General features: G+C 37.7%; 2 protein-coding genes across 3 annotated transcripts; both read left to right on the forward strand.

The window, feature by feature from the left end:
• Positions 1–1,286: 1,286 nt before the first annotated feature.
• On the forward strand, positions 1,287–9,328 carry LOC117375747 (SWI/SNF-related matrix-associated actin-dependent regulator of chromatin subfamily E member 1-like). 2 transcript variants are annotated; one of them, XM_033972071.2, is made up of 11 exons: positions 1,288–1,500; positions 2,866–2,916; positions 3,088–3,131; positions 3,374–3,478; positions 4,596–4,676; positions 4,989–5,120; positions 5,659–5,830; positions 6,752–6,924; positions 6,996–7,097; positions 7,444–7,699; positions 8,238–9,328. In XM_033972071.2, exons 2-11 carry the CDS (start codon positions 2,910–2,912, stop codon positions 8,438–8,440), a joined length of 1,275 nt encoding a protein of 424 aa, XP_033827962.1. In that variant the 5' UTR covers positions 1,288–1,500; positions 2,866–2,909; the 3' UTR covers positions 8,441–9,328. The 2 variants fall into 2 exon arrangements, with proteins under 2 accessions (XP_055080169.1, XP_033827962.1); XM_055224194.1 differs by lacking the exon at positions 4,989–5,120 and having other exon boundaries at positions 1,287–1,500.
• A 2,399-nt stretch (positions 9,329–11,727) lies between these two features.
• Positions 11,728–14,713, forward strand: ccr7 (chemokine (C-C motif) receptor 7). The gene is made up of 3 exons (XM_033992130.2): positions 11,728–11,774; positions 11,952–11,998; positions 12,773–14,713. Exons 1-3 carry the CDS (start codon positions 11,759–11,761, stop codon positions 13,841–13,843), a joined length of 1,134 nt encoding a protein of 377 aa, XP_033848021.2. The 5' UTR covers positions 11,728–11,758; the 3' UTR covers positions 13,844–14,713.
• Positions 14,714–15,592: the final 879 nt, after the last annotated feature.

The raw sequence follows: 15,592 nt of genomic DNA on the forward strand, positions 1-15,592 counted from the left end.
CAACAAGGCAACGGTGAAAAGACTTGCTCAGTTTGCACAGAAGCTCAGGAAAATGTGAGGTGATTTCAATGCAGCCCCTGCAACAGTGACATAATAAATGTCCTAATATATTTGTATAAATATAGGCCTAATGGTTTGAATTAAAACAAAACATAGTTTAGATTACAATATAGAGAATACAGAGTAATGTTGACAGAATAAATTATAATCTTTATTTTTTAAGTTTTATCAAATAGCCCACACCTTACACTGGGTGCTGGAAAGGAAGCTCACTGGTGTTGAAAATTATAATCATCTCTGTGTTCAGGACCTTTACAGAAGAAAAGCAAAAAGGCTAAATCATATAACTGTATTTAAAGTGTGTGGATAATTAATGACATGATGTTCTTGAATTAACCTAGAAATGCTTGACTATTATGGTGTGAGGTGCAATATAATTACTCATAAAATGGCAGACTGCAGGTGACAGATTCATTGGAATGAACACATCATAAAACCTTGTTTACGGACATAACTGTCTATTTAACGGACTATAATAAATTTGAATAATGGGCACTTATTGCCTGTAAGGAAGGAAAAAGGTGATGTTTTGTTTGAACATATATGTCAACTGATAACTATTACTATGGGCTATAAATTTAGCAGTATACTATGTACTATCGGTTGAAGCGCAAATATGCTAAATTCTTTAAAACTGGGACAAGTGGGCCAGGCCATATGATGAATGAGAGAGAATGTTATGCCTAAAATTCAAGCATCCTTAGAGAAATGTTGGCTATAAGCCTTCTTTCACTTACAGAACACTTGTGACTATTATTAATCAGTTATTCAGCTTATTCATCTAGCTATGTAATGAATGAATGAAGTGGTGAAGGGCTATAGCCTATAATCTGATTTTATGTAACCTATTAAATCTATAATCAAATCATCTAAGGTCCATAAGATCACAATGCAACTTTGGCTATTTAAGTAGCTATATATGAATACATTAATTATAGGTTTTAGGTCAAGTTGTCTATTCACATTAGTGAGACAGCTCCAGCATCACCATAAAAACGCTACCTGACACAGCTCTGCACCAGTAAATCAAAATGAATGCATAATAAAACCCCATCTACTATGTGTATAGCTATTCATTTTACAGCCAAAACGAATAACAAAGTGACATTTTTGCAAAATCATGAATGAAACTAAAGGTATAATCGGGTTAAAATCTAATTTCCAATGCTTATCTTGTCTTGAGTGTATTTCTATGGCCATCCGTATATAATGAAGCTGCAGCCCTGACAGCTCCCCTGGCTGGCTTGAGCATCCGTGTTGTGCAAAGGCAGTGTTGTAATGAGCGGAGGGTGGGGGTGTATTGCTGGAAGATTCTGCAGAAAATCTTAGGAGTGGACCCCATTTCATCGTATATTGTGGGGGCTGCTTGCTTCTCAGAGCAGCAGTAGTAGCCCAGTTTCTGCCAAAGCCATAACCTTTACGGGGATGGAGGCTTTTCAGGTGAGTTTTTGCGCACGCCACTTCACCCTTATACCGCTTATAACCAAAATCAATGAAAATCTATGTCATTTCTTTCTTCGCATTGACGTTGCATGGCCAAAATGTTTTACAGATGGCATTTTTCTTTTCATAGAACCAGCTAACGTTGTCCAGCTAAGAGCATGCAGTGACACGATGATAAATGAATCAGCCCGGATTGTCAAAATAAACAAATACAAGTAGTCATAATGGTATAATAACAAAGGCAATGCAAATATTTTTAGAGCCACGGCTTGACAATCAACGCGAGTATTTTCATAAGCTAACTGGCTAATGTTAACTTAGCAGCTGTGGGCTAGCTTTGATACACTGGATGATGAAGTAGATATATAACCTAGTTAGCAACCACAGTGTCAAATTCACACTATGACCTTGATTGAATCGATATCACGTCTCGGATTTAACTACTGCAAATCGTGTAAAACGCCACCGTTATTGACATAATCCAGACTGCTGTCACGAAGTTTACGCGTTAGTGTGCGTCAGAATTTGCAGGCGGTTGTATTGTGACAGTATGCTAATGTGCTAAGCTAGTTAGCCACAGTCCCGTTGCCCTTACCGCAGCACCGGCATCTCTTTTGTCTCTATGCTCCTCACTTTTCTCTCTAAACTCAAGTGTCAAACTCAAAGTGATTATTGTTCAGACATTTACATTTATGAATTGCATGGACAAAGGTAAATTATGTGTGCTATAAATGTATTTATTCTGTGAAGCATAAATATAATAAAACAATTGATCATTCTGATTCTGATCAATGTACTTCTCTTTGTTACAGTTTGTTAGCATAATTTGGGTTACTTTAAGATTTGATGGTGTATTTCTGTGTAGCATTGTAAGATGCACTTAAAAAAAAAGCTCATAGGCTTTGAAATGCATATTTTAAATGTATTTATTCTTTACTATTCAAGACCTATCCCTAATTGTATATGTATTTTTGCATGGATTAATTTGTCACTAACTACAATTATAGTATATAACATAATATATAATAAGAGTATTCCAAATCGTATGTATTATACAGTTTATAATATATTCATAAAAAATAATCTGAAAATAGTTATAGTAAATTTATTCATCAAAAACTGTGACAGGAAAGTAGAAATGAAAGAAAAAAGGCAAGACTACTGCATAATATTCCCTGAGTAAAAATGTGCAATAAGCTAATTAGACCAACTTTACATGTACACACAGAACACAAAATACATCCTCGTTCAACCTGCTTTAACTTAATCTAACTCCTGGATCTCTTTTGATAGCTATGTGTTGTGTAACGAAAACAAAGCCCAATTCTGTCTGTCCTTCTAAAAAATTTCTATTATTTACAGTGTCAATGATTGGAATAGACTGATACCAACCTGTCCCTCCCGAGATGTCAAGTAAGTATGTCATGTATGTCTAGTATTTGTTTGCATTTGTTTCGGAATAATTGTATTCATATTAAGAAATATTTTGTTTTATTGAATACTAATATATCCTGTCAGAGCCTGCACCCTTAAGTTGTAAAATCTTGCTTCTGACAGTAATATCTTCTTTTTGTCTTGTAACAGAGAGGCCATCCTATGCCCCTCCCCCACCCCCTGCTCCTGCAGCTGTAAGTATTATTATTTCAAAAACAAACAGAAAGAACAGTTTAGGGATTAACAATTAATTATACTTATCAGTTTTAAGGTGACTATTATGTGTATTTATGATTATTTTCACTATCTTTTAAGTGGAACACAGTGTTGTAGCTTCTAGTAAAGATTTTATTGTAAAATCACTCACGTCACATGAAAAGTGTTTCTGACATTGAATTATATATATATGTAATTTAAAAATGTGTTTTTCCATCAGCAAATTCCCAACACCCCTGGGTTTGTGGGGTACAACCCTTACAGCCATTTGGCCTACAACAATTACAGACTTGGCGGAACCCAAACCACCAACAGTCGAGCAACGGTACGCAGATTAATAATATATACATGGGATGTAACATGTTATTTAGTATGATAGAAAAGTACAGAGAAGAGGGCTGCCAGATACAAAGGTAGATAGAAATGGAATACTAAAAAACAAGTTGTTATTGGCACACCTTCATGAGAAAGTAAAATTTAACTAAAAAGCTCTAGCAAGGTGAAGGTAATAAAAGCTTAAGCCTAAAACAATGTAAGTGTGTAACAGAGATATCTGTTGCTTATCATTTCAAACTCTGATTCCATTACAGTCAAATGGAGACATCATTGTGTATTCAAACCACTTGCCTTTCAAGGTCTGCATTTCTTACAGCCACATTAAGAAACTCATGCCACAAGTGTTGCCATGGCATTGCAGGCTTCTGCTCGGCACGCCACTGGCTGCTCAGCCCTAATACAGTCACTGCATGAAGGCTGTGGTTGGACAAGCAAGAGAAAAAAAATCAAGTCTAGTCAAAATGTTTTTTTTTTATTCAACATTAGTAGTGCCACACCATAACAATTTTGTTTAGTCACAATTATGGACAATGAATACATTTACTTACACTTTTGAAGAAATTACGTCAAACTCAAATATTGTGCTTCAAAATAATCCTTTTTGACTTCCATAATCATGAATAAAGGTGCACTATGTAACTTTTCTGGTAGAGGGTTCAGTGCCTGCTAGTTTTCATGGAGATGTCATTGATTTCTCTGAAATGTTCCACATATATATTATTTATTTAATTACAGACATTTTAATTTGCCTAAAAATACTTTAATAAACATTCTTACTGTGAGTGGGGTTGCTCCTTCATAAATCTAACCTCTGATTTGGTCTGGTGATGCCACTACATGTCTTTATGTAGATAGAAAAGTTTAATGTTATAATGTGGAACCTCCAGGCAAGGCAATAACGTCTCCATGGAGACAAGCAGGTGGCATACCTTCCACCAGAAAAGTTACACTGTGCACTGTTAAATGTGAGCTTGATTATTAACGATCCTTTCCACCATTATAAATCGCCGTTCATAGATAAAAGGTCATACTATTTGATTTTACATACAGTTATTCAGCACTGACATTTATAATTCTCTGTAACCTTTTTTTCTATTTCAAACTAGAACTCCTCTGGCATAAATATCCCCAAACCACCCAAGCCACCGGACAAGCCTCTGATGCCATATATGAGATACAGTCGCAAGGTAAGTGCCCATTGTGTATTGGTACATTTTGCATCATCATTGTGCTTTGTTGGAAGAAAGTGGTGATTTGTTTGATAAATTCTGCATAGGGCAAGTTATTTAGCCTTAGGAAGTGGTAGCATAAGGTAGGTGTGAAGGCAGATTAAAGACAGCTAGGCCAGGCCACATCACATAGTGGGATGTATCAACTTGGAGATGGAGCTTAAAGCACACGGCCTCCTCTGGTTTGTGACCTCTCTGCAAAGAGATAACTACTTATAGCCCCCTCCCACCCAACCCAACCCCACACCCATGTCTGGTTCTCATCACCAGGTTTGGGATCAAGTAAAAGCCTCCAATCCTGATCTGAAGCTATGGGAAATTGGGAAGATAATCGGTGGCATGTGGAGGGACCTCACTGATGAGGAGAAACAGGATTATTTGAATGACTACGAAGCAGAGAAGGTTGGTTGTTTTACAAAGGGGTGTGTATGGGGTTCTTCTCATGGTTGACCAGTAGATGTGTCTCCAACAGTTGTGGGTCCCTCCCGTCATCATCCCTACCTCTGTAATAGTCCACATCTGTCCTGTCCTTGTAGGGCTGCAAGATATAACACAGTTAAATCAAAATTGCAATTGAAATGGTCGCAAATATGCAAATCTTTACATTACACATTTTATTCTGTATAAAACTTGCTAACCCAGTGGTCTCTCTACAAAGATGATATGCATGATATTTTTGTACCGGTACTAGTTTACCAGTTCATAATCCAATCTTCTATTAATAATTAATACTCTGGACCTACTTCAAATGTTCACTGTAAATCCATTTTAAATAACAAATCACAATCGCAGTTGCACTGCTTGTCAGAAAAATCTGAATTAAAATTTTTCTTCTAAAATCGTGCAGCCCTATGTCCTAGTTATCAAGGTTTTCATGTTGCCTGCCTTTTCTGTGGTCTCCTTTTTTCCTTGTCATTCCTGTCATCTTTTCCAACCCTAGATTGAGTATAATGAAAGCTTGAAGGCCTATCACAACTCACCAGCCTACTTGGCCTACGTCAATGCAAAAAGTCGTGCGGAGGCTGCTCTGGAGGAGGAAAGCCGCCAAAGACAGTCCAGACTAGACAAGGGTGAGCCGTACATGAGTATCCAGCCAGCGGACGACCCAGATGGTAAGACTGCTTAGATTAATGTCTAAATGTCTCCCAAGGTTTAGATACAGTCAGACGTGTAATTATGACAGCAAGACCACACACCGCTGACCACTTGCACACCCATTCCCACTGTTTTCAGATTGTCAAAAAAACAAACATTTTTCTTGTAAGATGGAAAAAATAGTCATTATGTCAGCATAATGTAAATATGTTTGTGGTCATTCTCAGTTAATATTAGATTGAAACAATGATTTAAAAAATACTCAGTTTTGTCATAACTCAAAACAAGCACATACAGTTGTGGTCAGTCTTCATTAAAAATAACTTGTTTTAGCAACAGACACAAAGGCAAAACAAATATAGGGCATTTCAGTTACACCCACGTTTAGGAAATGAGGCTGGTTTTGGGCTTGACGCGCTTACAGTAGGACATAATGATGCACAGGGAAAAAATGCAGATAAAACTCAAATTGCTATTTAGAAACACCCTGGACCATAAAATCCCTGTATCCCTGTGGGTTACACGCTCAAAAGACTGCACGTTCAGTGCATTTGGGATTAACGTGATTTAGCAGGAGGCTACTTACTATAGAGACAGTATTGTGTTTATAATCTTTTCTACATTCTGTCGAAAGTATAATACTATATAAAACTAAGGAAGTAAATGGTGCATATGTTCAGGATAAAAGAACATTTTCTGGTCTTGCATTTTCTGAAATTGCAGGCTGTTTTCCAAACTACACACAGTGAGTTGTAATTGATTATAAAAGTTTTATTTAAAGGTAATGGCCTTTACTTAAGTCAAACAGTAGAAGTAAGTAAATGGAGAAAAAGATTTACTTACATACAATTTAGTGTTTGCTTTGCTAATACAATACATAGAATCAATGAACTTGAACTACAATATACTTCTTAACTCAGACTTTGTTGCGATTTTAGATTATGACGATGGGTTTTCCATAAAACACTCGGCCGCGGCGCGTTTCCAGCGCAACCACCGCCTTATCAGTGAGATCCTGAGCGAGAGCGTGGTGCCTGATGTGCGCTCTGTCGTCACCACGGCCAGAATGCAGGTCCTCAAACGCCAGGTCCAGTCTCTAATGGTGCACCAGGTCTGTGCAGCTTGAATTTCACAATTTAAAGATAAATTACATGTAACTCACAAAGTCAAGTTTTGCCACAGAGGAAGCTGGAAGCAGAGTTGCTTCAGATTGAAGATCGTCACCAGGATAAGAAGAGAAAATTCATTGAAGCAACTGAGTCATTCACAAATGAGCTCAAAAGGGTATGTGGAGTGTACACACATCTCTACAGGGTCTAGATGCCACTACTGGATGCTGTTCAAAGTGCAGAATGTTTATGTGCCAGTCTGTATCCAGCTGCTGCTAATTTCATTCACATGTTTGTCATTCACTTCTCATCATTTCAGAGCGTTTGCATGTGTTTATGTGAAACTGGATTCTGTGTTGTGAAATCACAATATTTACAAAAGGGGGCGCCATTTGTTCTGTAGAGTTATGGCTACATTGAGAGACAAGAGACAAGTTTAGCTATTAAAAAATGAGACCATAAATCCATCAGCACAAACTTTGAGTGTTCATGTGTCTGATAATTGTCTGTTCTCTGCGCAGCTGTGCTGTATGAAGGTGGAGGTGGACATGGATAAGATCTCAGCTGAGATCGCTGCAGCAGAAGAAGTGGCTCGCAAACGGATGGCTGATCGAGAGAAGGACTCAGGAGAGAGAGGGAGCAGAGAGGGAGCGGGCTGTGTTTTAGCTGAAGAAGAGAAACACGTCTGTTCCACTCATGGGAACAAGTCCCAGAATACTCCCAGTGACATCAGCAAGGATAGTGAGGACGCAGAGATCAACTCCACAGACCCACCAGGTATTATTAAAGGATCCATATTAGATATTCTTTGATCTATGCTATAATGTTGTTTGCTCATTAAAAAACAATCTGGAGTTTTGTTTTGTTTATTTTGGTTCTTCTCTCAGACAGAAAACACTTCATATTGTGATATCATGTGGTAATACAGGAAGTGTTCCACTGTGTTTTTAAACTCACCTTCACTAGAATCATTTGGATGTTTTTAGCTTTAGAATAGCCAAGCTGTACTAAACAAAAGATAAAAGGTAGCTGTTAACTTGAAAACTACCTCTTCATGACATCACAATGTGGAACAGAGCATTCTGAGATTTGGAAATGTAGATATAAAATAATAAAGGGTTACTCAAACGTGTGTGATTGAAACAAATCACAACTCCAGATATGTTTTTGATTAATTAACAGTATTACAACATGGCTCAGAGGTCACATGAGTCCATTTAAGTGTAATAATACCCTTAAATAATCCATTTATCTCTCTTAAGTATGTGTACTTGTAATATACTGACTATAAAGCATTTGATCTGTTTTGGTGTAGGAAAGCCAAAGGTCTCAGAGGAGGTGGAGGGTCCTGTGGGCAGTGAGGAGGGGGTGTCGGAGGACAAAGAGAGTGTCCCAGAAGGAGCCATGGAGGAGGGCACCAGCGACAGCAACACAGGCTCCGAGACCACCTCAGCTCAGACTGAAGATGCCCCTAACAGTGAGGCGTCAGAGGGGCCAAGCCGTGCCAGGGCCCACTGACCCACACCTGAATGTCTGAACAGTCCTATTACACATATTGCACAGGTTCATCTCAGATTGTCAGAGTTTATTGAGTATGCCATTTTTCATGTTTTGCATGTTATGTTTAAAACACCTTGGCTCCATTTGGAGGTTGTACACATAAGAACAAACACTTAGCCACTAAACAATGGTCCTGTCTAAAGTATTGGCAGCTCAGTGATCCACAAACAGCCATGTGAGAGCATTATATAATTTCCATTTGGAATAAACAGGACGAGTTTAGCCATTTAAATACATATCTTATCGTTGCTCTCTAGTGCTAAATCTGAAAGAGAGTTGACTTTACATTGAAATAATATTGTTCAGTGTTTGAATTTTATTCTTTGTATTGTAATGTTATTGTTGCTTTTATTGTTATTTTTGCATGTTGCAGTTTTGTTGACAAATTTGTGAAAAGTGCGGTGGCGGTCAACCTTCTTTGTTTACTCGGTATCAGTATTACAGTGGCAGTATTGTCTCAGGAGTTTGTAGTCTTCAGTAGTAATAGTTATTTATTATCAGCATTTTATTGTACTTGTGTATTGGCTGTCCTTGGCCGGAGCCAGGCCCATGGATGAGTGTATCACATGATGACTAATGCTGTACAATGCCAACTACCAGTGTTCTCAAGTTTGCTGGCTGTCAATCAAATCAAAAGCAGTACGCTTAGAACATGTACGTGTTTTATCAATATTGCAATTTTAACAGAACATTTTGAAATGTACTGTAATTGTGTAAACAATGTGTTATAAGGTTTGCATAAAAAATGAGGTTCATGTCATATAAACAGCTTGAAGAGGTATTATAAACATGCAGTCTTAAAAAGAATTTCCTTTTTCATATTTATACCAATAAACTTTTGTACACAAAATAACTTTCTATAACAACTTATTTTGACAATATCTCTACACATTTGCATGGCCAGGAAAATTGGATAACTACAATAGTCAGGAAACCCAATAATGATCAATTCAATTAAATTCAATTTTTCAATTCATTTATTTTTGTAACGCCCAAAATCACAACAACAGTTGTCTCGAAGGGCGTTCATGTTTTGGTTGATGGGGGAAACCGGAGTACCCGGAGGAAACCCATCCAGACACGGGGAGAAACATGAAAAACTCCACACAGAAAGGCCTGGCGACCCGGGGATCCAACCAAACCTTCTTGCTGTGAGGCATGAGTGTTGCCACTCAGCCACCGTGCTGCCTACAGACAAAAACAAAACAACAGGAAAAATCAGACAAAACAAGAAAAATCGGCCAGGTGAGGAGGAGGAAGACCAGACGAGGAGGAGGATGAGAGCCAGGCGAGGAGGAGGGCCAGGTGGGGAGGATGAGAGGGTCCAGCTGTCATCGGGGCATCTGAAAGAGTTACACTCCACAGGGGGAGTGGGACAGGGGACAACATGTGAATAGCATTGCTGATGAGAAAATAGGACAAAGCAGAGGATAGTGCTCAGGTTGCCATACTTCCCCCAGCTAGTTATCTCCTACTGCAGCCTATCTTATCCCGGGTTTTAATGTCCCTAACTCCCTCACTATGTAACCTGGTCATAAGCTATACCGAAGAGGAAGGTTTTAAGCCTGGTCTTAAATACAGAGACTGTGGGGGCCTGTTTAACATCAGCAGGGAGTTGATTCCATAGCACAGGAGCTTGGTAACTGAATGCTCTACCTCCCACTGTACTTTTGGACACTCTAGGAACCACTAATAGTCCTGCATTCTGAGAGCGGAGTGCTCTGTTTGGCTGGTACGGGACAATAGCATCTTGCAGATAGGATGGGGCCATACCGTTTAGGGCTTTGTATGTCAGGAGGAGGACTTTGAATTTGATTCTAAGCTCGACAGGAAGACAGTGCAGATATTTTAGTACAGGACTGATGTGGTCTCTTCTTTTAGTTCCTGATAGGACTCTGGCCGCTGCATTTTGGACCAACTGGAGGCTCCTTATAGTATTTTTGGGGCAGGCGGCGAGCAGAGAATTACAGTAATCAAGTGTGGAAGTAACAAATGCATGGATGAGTTTTTCAGCATCCTTTTTAGGTAAAATATTTCTAATTTTAGTTATATTTCGCAGGTGAAAGTATGTGGTTTTACAAGCCATGTTTATATGGGCTGTGAATGATCAGATTTTTGGTGTATGTTTGCATGCACAAACGGGCTGTGGTATTAGTATAGAAGGCCCATAATAACTAACTTTTTTTGTCTAACATTAGTTTGCACTTTTTCCTTGTTAAAAACCTGCACAGGTATGAACAATCAGAAATAAATTAGATGTACTGCAGAAATAACCGCATATATAACCACAGAAATCAGATAAAAATCAGATGTATGGTGTCCTTGTTATATCCTCATTAGTAGCTACCCTTGTTGCAATTTACTGCAACATGGTTTGCAGATATGTGTTTTGTCTTTACCTTTGCTAAGTTGCAGGTAGGGGAAGTGGGCATGGTAAGAGGGAACTGCTCTGATTTCCGGTTTCACTGCAGAATTACTCATTTATCCTGTTCATGTCAGTTGTCTGTGACAAAAAAAATGGATTTGGAGCTAAACATTTGACATGCTCATTTTGTTTCAGTTGCATTTAAAGCATAAAATGTCAGACTGATGTTTCCCTTGAGACACCCTTTCCTTGTGGTTAGTACTACTTTCGGTGATAAGTAAAAACCAAAAACCTCAAAGAAACAGGTGTGCCAAAGAAGTCTGTGCAAAATCTGGCAGTACTGTAAATGTGTGAGAAATTAAAATTGTATTAATTAAGAAGCTATGTCTTTTGCAGATTAAAAAAAATTAAATCTTATGAAATCTGTTGCCCTCTGGAGTCTAATTGCATGTGTTTTTTGAATTAGTTTAGTTTATCAGTATTTGAGTATTCCTTCAATTTTTAATGCTTATATCACAATTGCAATACCTATACCTGTTAAAAAATTTCAAATTGTTTCACATTTACTTTGCAAATAATTGTAAATAAAATGTTTTTTGACAACTTGCTCATCAAATAACTACAGGATTTGAATAAGTCGATTAAAACAACTAATAACGATTCAAAATAATATGCAGTTACTGTTGGTCTACAAAATATTACTGGAGTAATCGATTGCTTAAACCTAAAATTAATATGCAGACTGTGGATATATTAATTGCACATGAACATGTGTACTATCATTGTATGTGTGGTTTGTGGTCACAGCTCTCTCACTAAAGGTGCAGGTATAAGGTGGCCGAGAGTACTTGCTCTTTTTACAACAAGGGAAACCACCATCAAACATAGACGCTCCTCTGCACGCACTCAACATGACTTCAGTAAGGAGTAAGTACCTTATTTAAAGTGCTAAGTATTATATTTGTTGTTAATTAATGGCTAATATTAATTCATGTTGATGATGGCATTATAATATTTTAAAATTTGAATTAATTACCGAAAAGAATAGATGATCTATCTCAAATGAATTAAACACACATTTGAAATAATTGTCTGTTTTTTCAGGGCATGAATATTTGGCTGTCATCCTAACATGGTGCATTATGTACAAGGTATGTTAAAACATGTCTTGGATTATTATTAGTGGTACGATTCATATTTCAGGAACTCTATTGCCCCATAAATTCTGACTTATTCACCCCTGAATGTGAAATACTGATCTTATATTGACATCATAATAGATGTTGTTTATTGTAAACCGGTGAACTATAGTGCTATGGTATTTGTAAAATTGTGTTAATATAAGCTGAAGATGCATTATGCAACTTTTCTGGTGTGGGTCCACTGCCAAATTTAGAGATGTTATTGGTCCCAGAATGTTCCCAGTATTGCATTAAACTGTTGTGCACTTCATTAAAATACATGTGTTGTTATTGCTCAAAAACATGCACTCTTACTGTGAGCGGGGTCACCTCTCCACAGATCTGACCTGTAACTTGGCCTGTTAATCTCTATGAAGATAAATTAGTTAAATGCCATACAGTGGAACTTTCCAGTCAAAGCAAAGACATATCCAAGGACACACACACACACACACACACACACATACACACACACAGGTGACAGAAAAGTTACATAGTGCGACATAAAAATGCATTTTGGGGAGACAGAGACACAGTGGGTTAAACTCAGTTTGTGGTTTGAACCTAGCTAATCAGGACTAATCCCTATGCAACTTGTTATCAGTAATATCTATAACAGAAAAGGGGCAGAGCTTAGACATGTGTAGAAATACATACATGTTTTCTGTTTCTGTGACTCATTCATTTACATTTGAGAAAGACCAGACCACTTAAATAACTTTAAATTTTCTTTCTTACTAACAGACATGTTTGGCTCAAGAAGACGAGAACACCACTAATTACTCTTACAACTACAACTTTGACAATACAACAATTGACTATAATGATTTTGATGAGATGTGCTCCAAGGAGGGCAATCGTCAATTTAGGAAGTGGTTCATGCCCACTTTCTACGCCATCATCTGCATTTTGGGGCTCACTGGAAACCTGCTAGTCATCCTCACATACTTTTACTTCAAACGTCTGAAAACCATGACCGACGTGTATCTTCTCAACCTGTCATTCGCTGATCTCCTCTTTGTAACTTCTTTACCCTTTTGGGCATTTAACTCAATGAGCACATGGGTGCTAGGTTTACCTGTGTGTAAAATCATGCATACCATTTACAAAGTTACCTTCTACAGTAGCATGTTCCTCCTCTCCTCCATCAGCATAGATAGGTACTTTGCAATATCCAAGGCTGTTTCTGCTCATAAACACCGTTCTCAAGCAGTGTTTTTCAGTAAGATCTCCTCTGCAGTTATGTGGGTGTTAGCTCTAATCTTTTCAATACCTGAAATGAAATTCACCACAATCAATAACAACACATGCACGCCTTATAAGAGCAACAATGATAAGCTTCGTGTGAGCATTCAAGCAAGTCAGATAATCCTAGCATTTGTCATACCACTTCTCATCATGGGTTTCTGTTATAGCAGCATAATTCTGACGCTTAGCCAAACTCGAGGATTTGAAAGAAACAAAGCTATCAAAGTAATTTTAGCAGTGGTGGCTGTATTCCTAGGTTGTCAAATGCCTTACAACATTGTGCTATTTTGGACCACTATTGTCACAGCTAAGGGAGGGTCCAAAAATTGCAATAATGAAAATAGTGCGGTTTACGCCACAGATATCACCCAGTGTTTAGCCTTCTTCAGGTGCTGTCTCAACCCCTTTGTGTACGGGTTTATTGGAGTTAAATTTAGGCACGATGTTCTGAAACTGCTGAAGGACTTGGGATGTATGAGTCGAGAAAGGTTTTTCAGATACACCTATGCCCAAAGAAAGACATCACTGGCTACGGAAACAGAAACCTCCACCACCTTCTCGCCCTGAAGATGCGAAGAATGGACAACAGTTGAAAATGTTATCAGCGTATTCAGTGTACATAGAAAATAGTTCAATGCTATCTTCTATCAACTGTATTTGTTGCAAGAGGAGGACATCTCAGCCACTATGGCAGCCTGGCTCTCCACTCCCTCACTCTTACTTCCTGTTGATTGCAGGAGGGTCTGGAAACAATACAGCACATTGTTTAGGGTGAACCAATAACAGCCGCTTTGTTGAACGTGTCTCTGAAATGCATTCATTTCCTCTTGAATATTTTGGTATCATTGACTTCAGATTTTCAACTACTATATATTAGTCCAATAACAAGGTAGCTGGTTCAAACCTAATTTTGCATACTGTTGTTGTGTCTTTGTGTAAGATACTTCACCCACATTGCCTTGTTCATAAACAATAATAAGGTTGGTAGGGCATCCGGCATGAAAAAATACCAGTTCTGTGGAACTCTTGGTCAACCAAGGACTTTGGTTTAGTTTGGTTTTATGTGTTAATAGTGACTGGCAGCTCCTCACCAAGGGTACATATCATTCAGTGTGTTAATAATTGGATTGTAACATGTTTGTGTTTTACATCTGTCTGAATGCTGATGTTGTACATAATATACATACTTGAAACAATATCTTTAAAATATATATATTTTAATTCACATTTGATCATTGCTGTGTTCAGTGTTTTGACAGGATTATTTGTGGGTACATGCCTATATGTGGAGCCATAGCCCAAAGTAAAATATGTTTGTGATATGCCATAGGGTATTACATCGGTTGTAAACAAGTCAAATTCCTACTTACATAATGAAATAGTTAGTATTGTATTTTTGTAATATATACTATGAGGAAACAGTAACCAAATACTATTCTTCATAAGTCAATAAAGTATGTGTAAAGTGTGTCATTGTGTATTGCTAACTAGTGTTTATTTCCATAGAACCATTCTCCATGACTCATCTTTTAAATTTTAACATTGACTTTCTTGGGTAGCAAAGCATAACTGTACCTGTAACTATAATTTCCACACTACTATGAAATGATGTAAACTGCCCTAGAAAAATGTAACACAGGAATGTCATCCAGTGTAAAATCTGTCAAATAACTTATTTCACAGTGAAAACCCTGGCTAAAATCCTGATTGGATCAAAACATATCAATGCTTGGCTGTTGTGAATTGCAGCTCTTTTGCAGTTGCTTGTTGCTCATGAAAAGTGAACATAGGTGAGAACAGAAGTACGTGTATTAAGTGTCTATTTAAATAAGTTATAAGGTATACTTGGGCGCTAAAAGGATCTGATTGTAAAATAAAGGTTAAAGCCACAGTATGTAACTTTTTAGCCAAAAAAAAAAGACTAAAATGTGTCCACTGTGAGCAGGCTTGCTTCTCCACAAACCGGTTTCTTATTCAGCCTGGGGGAGAGCCTGCATGATTCCTTGGAAATGTTGTTCCTTTGGCTATAATATACCACATGGCATAAAACCTTTGCCCACTGGCCACCAATATTAATTTTGACAAGAAATTTGAATTCTGTTTTTGCCTAGATTATTAGTTTTAGCCTAATTTTAGTCAGCTAAATACATAATAGTTTTAGTCAACCGGACAATATATTTTTATATAACTATGACACTTATATTGCTCTATGGAACATATAAAGGCACGTTCCTTGCTTATGGTCTGGCTTGTACTTTTAGTTGTCAAAAATGCATGAAATTTCAGTTACATTTTTTTCTCTTTATGATGACTTTT

The sequence above is a fragment of the Periophthalmus magnuspinnatus genome, chromosome 1 (assembly GCF_009829125.3).
Source record: "Periophthalmus magnuspinnatus isolate fPerMag1 chromosome 1, fPerMag1.2.pri, whole genome shotgun sequence".
In the NCBI taxonomy this organism is placed as follows: Eukaryota; Metazoa; Chordata; class Actinopteri; order Gobiiformes; family Gobiidae; genus Periophthalmus; species Periophthalmus magnuspinnatus.

Bases quoted from the DNA above. Each gene is read 5' to 3' on its own strand.
- LOC117375747 (XM_033972071.2), top strand. The intron at 5,121-5,658 runs GTTGGTTGTTTT...TTCCAACCCTAG, and splicing joins ATGACTACGAAGCAGAGAAG to ATTGAGTATAATGAAAGCTT. The intron at 5,831-6,751 runs GTAAGACTGCTT...TTGCGATTTTAG, and splicing joins GCCAGCGGACGACCCAGATG to ATTATGACGATGGGTTTTCC.
- ccr7 (XM_033992130.2), top strand. The intron at 11,999-12,772 runs GTATGTTAAAAC...TCTTACTAACAG, and splicing joins CATGGTGCATTATGTACAAG to ACATGTTTGGCTCAAGAAGA.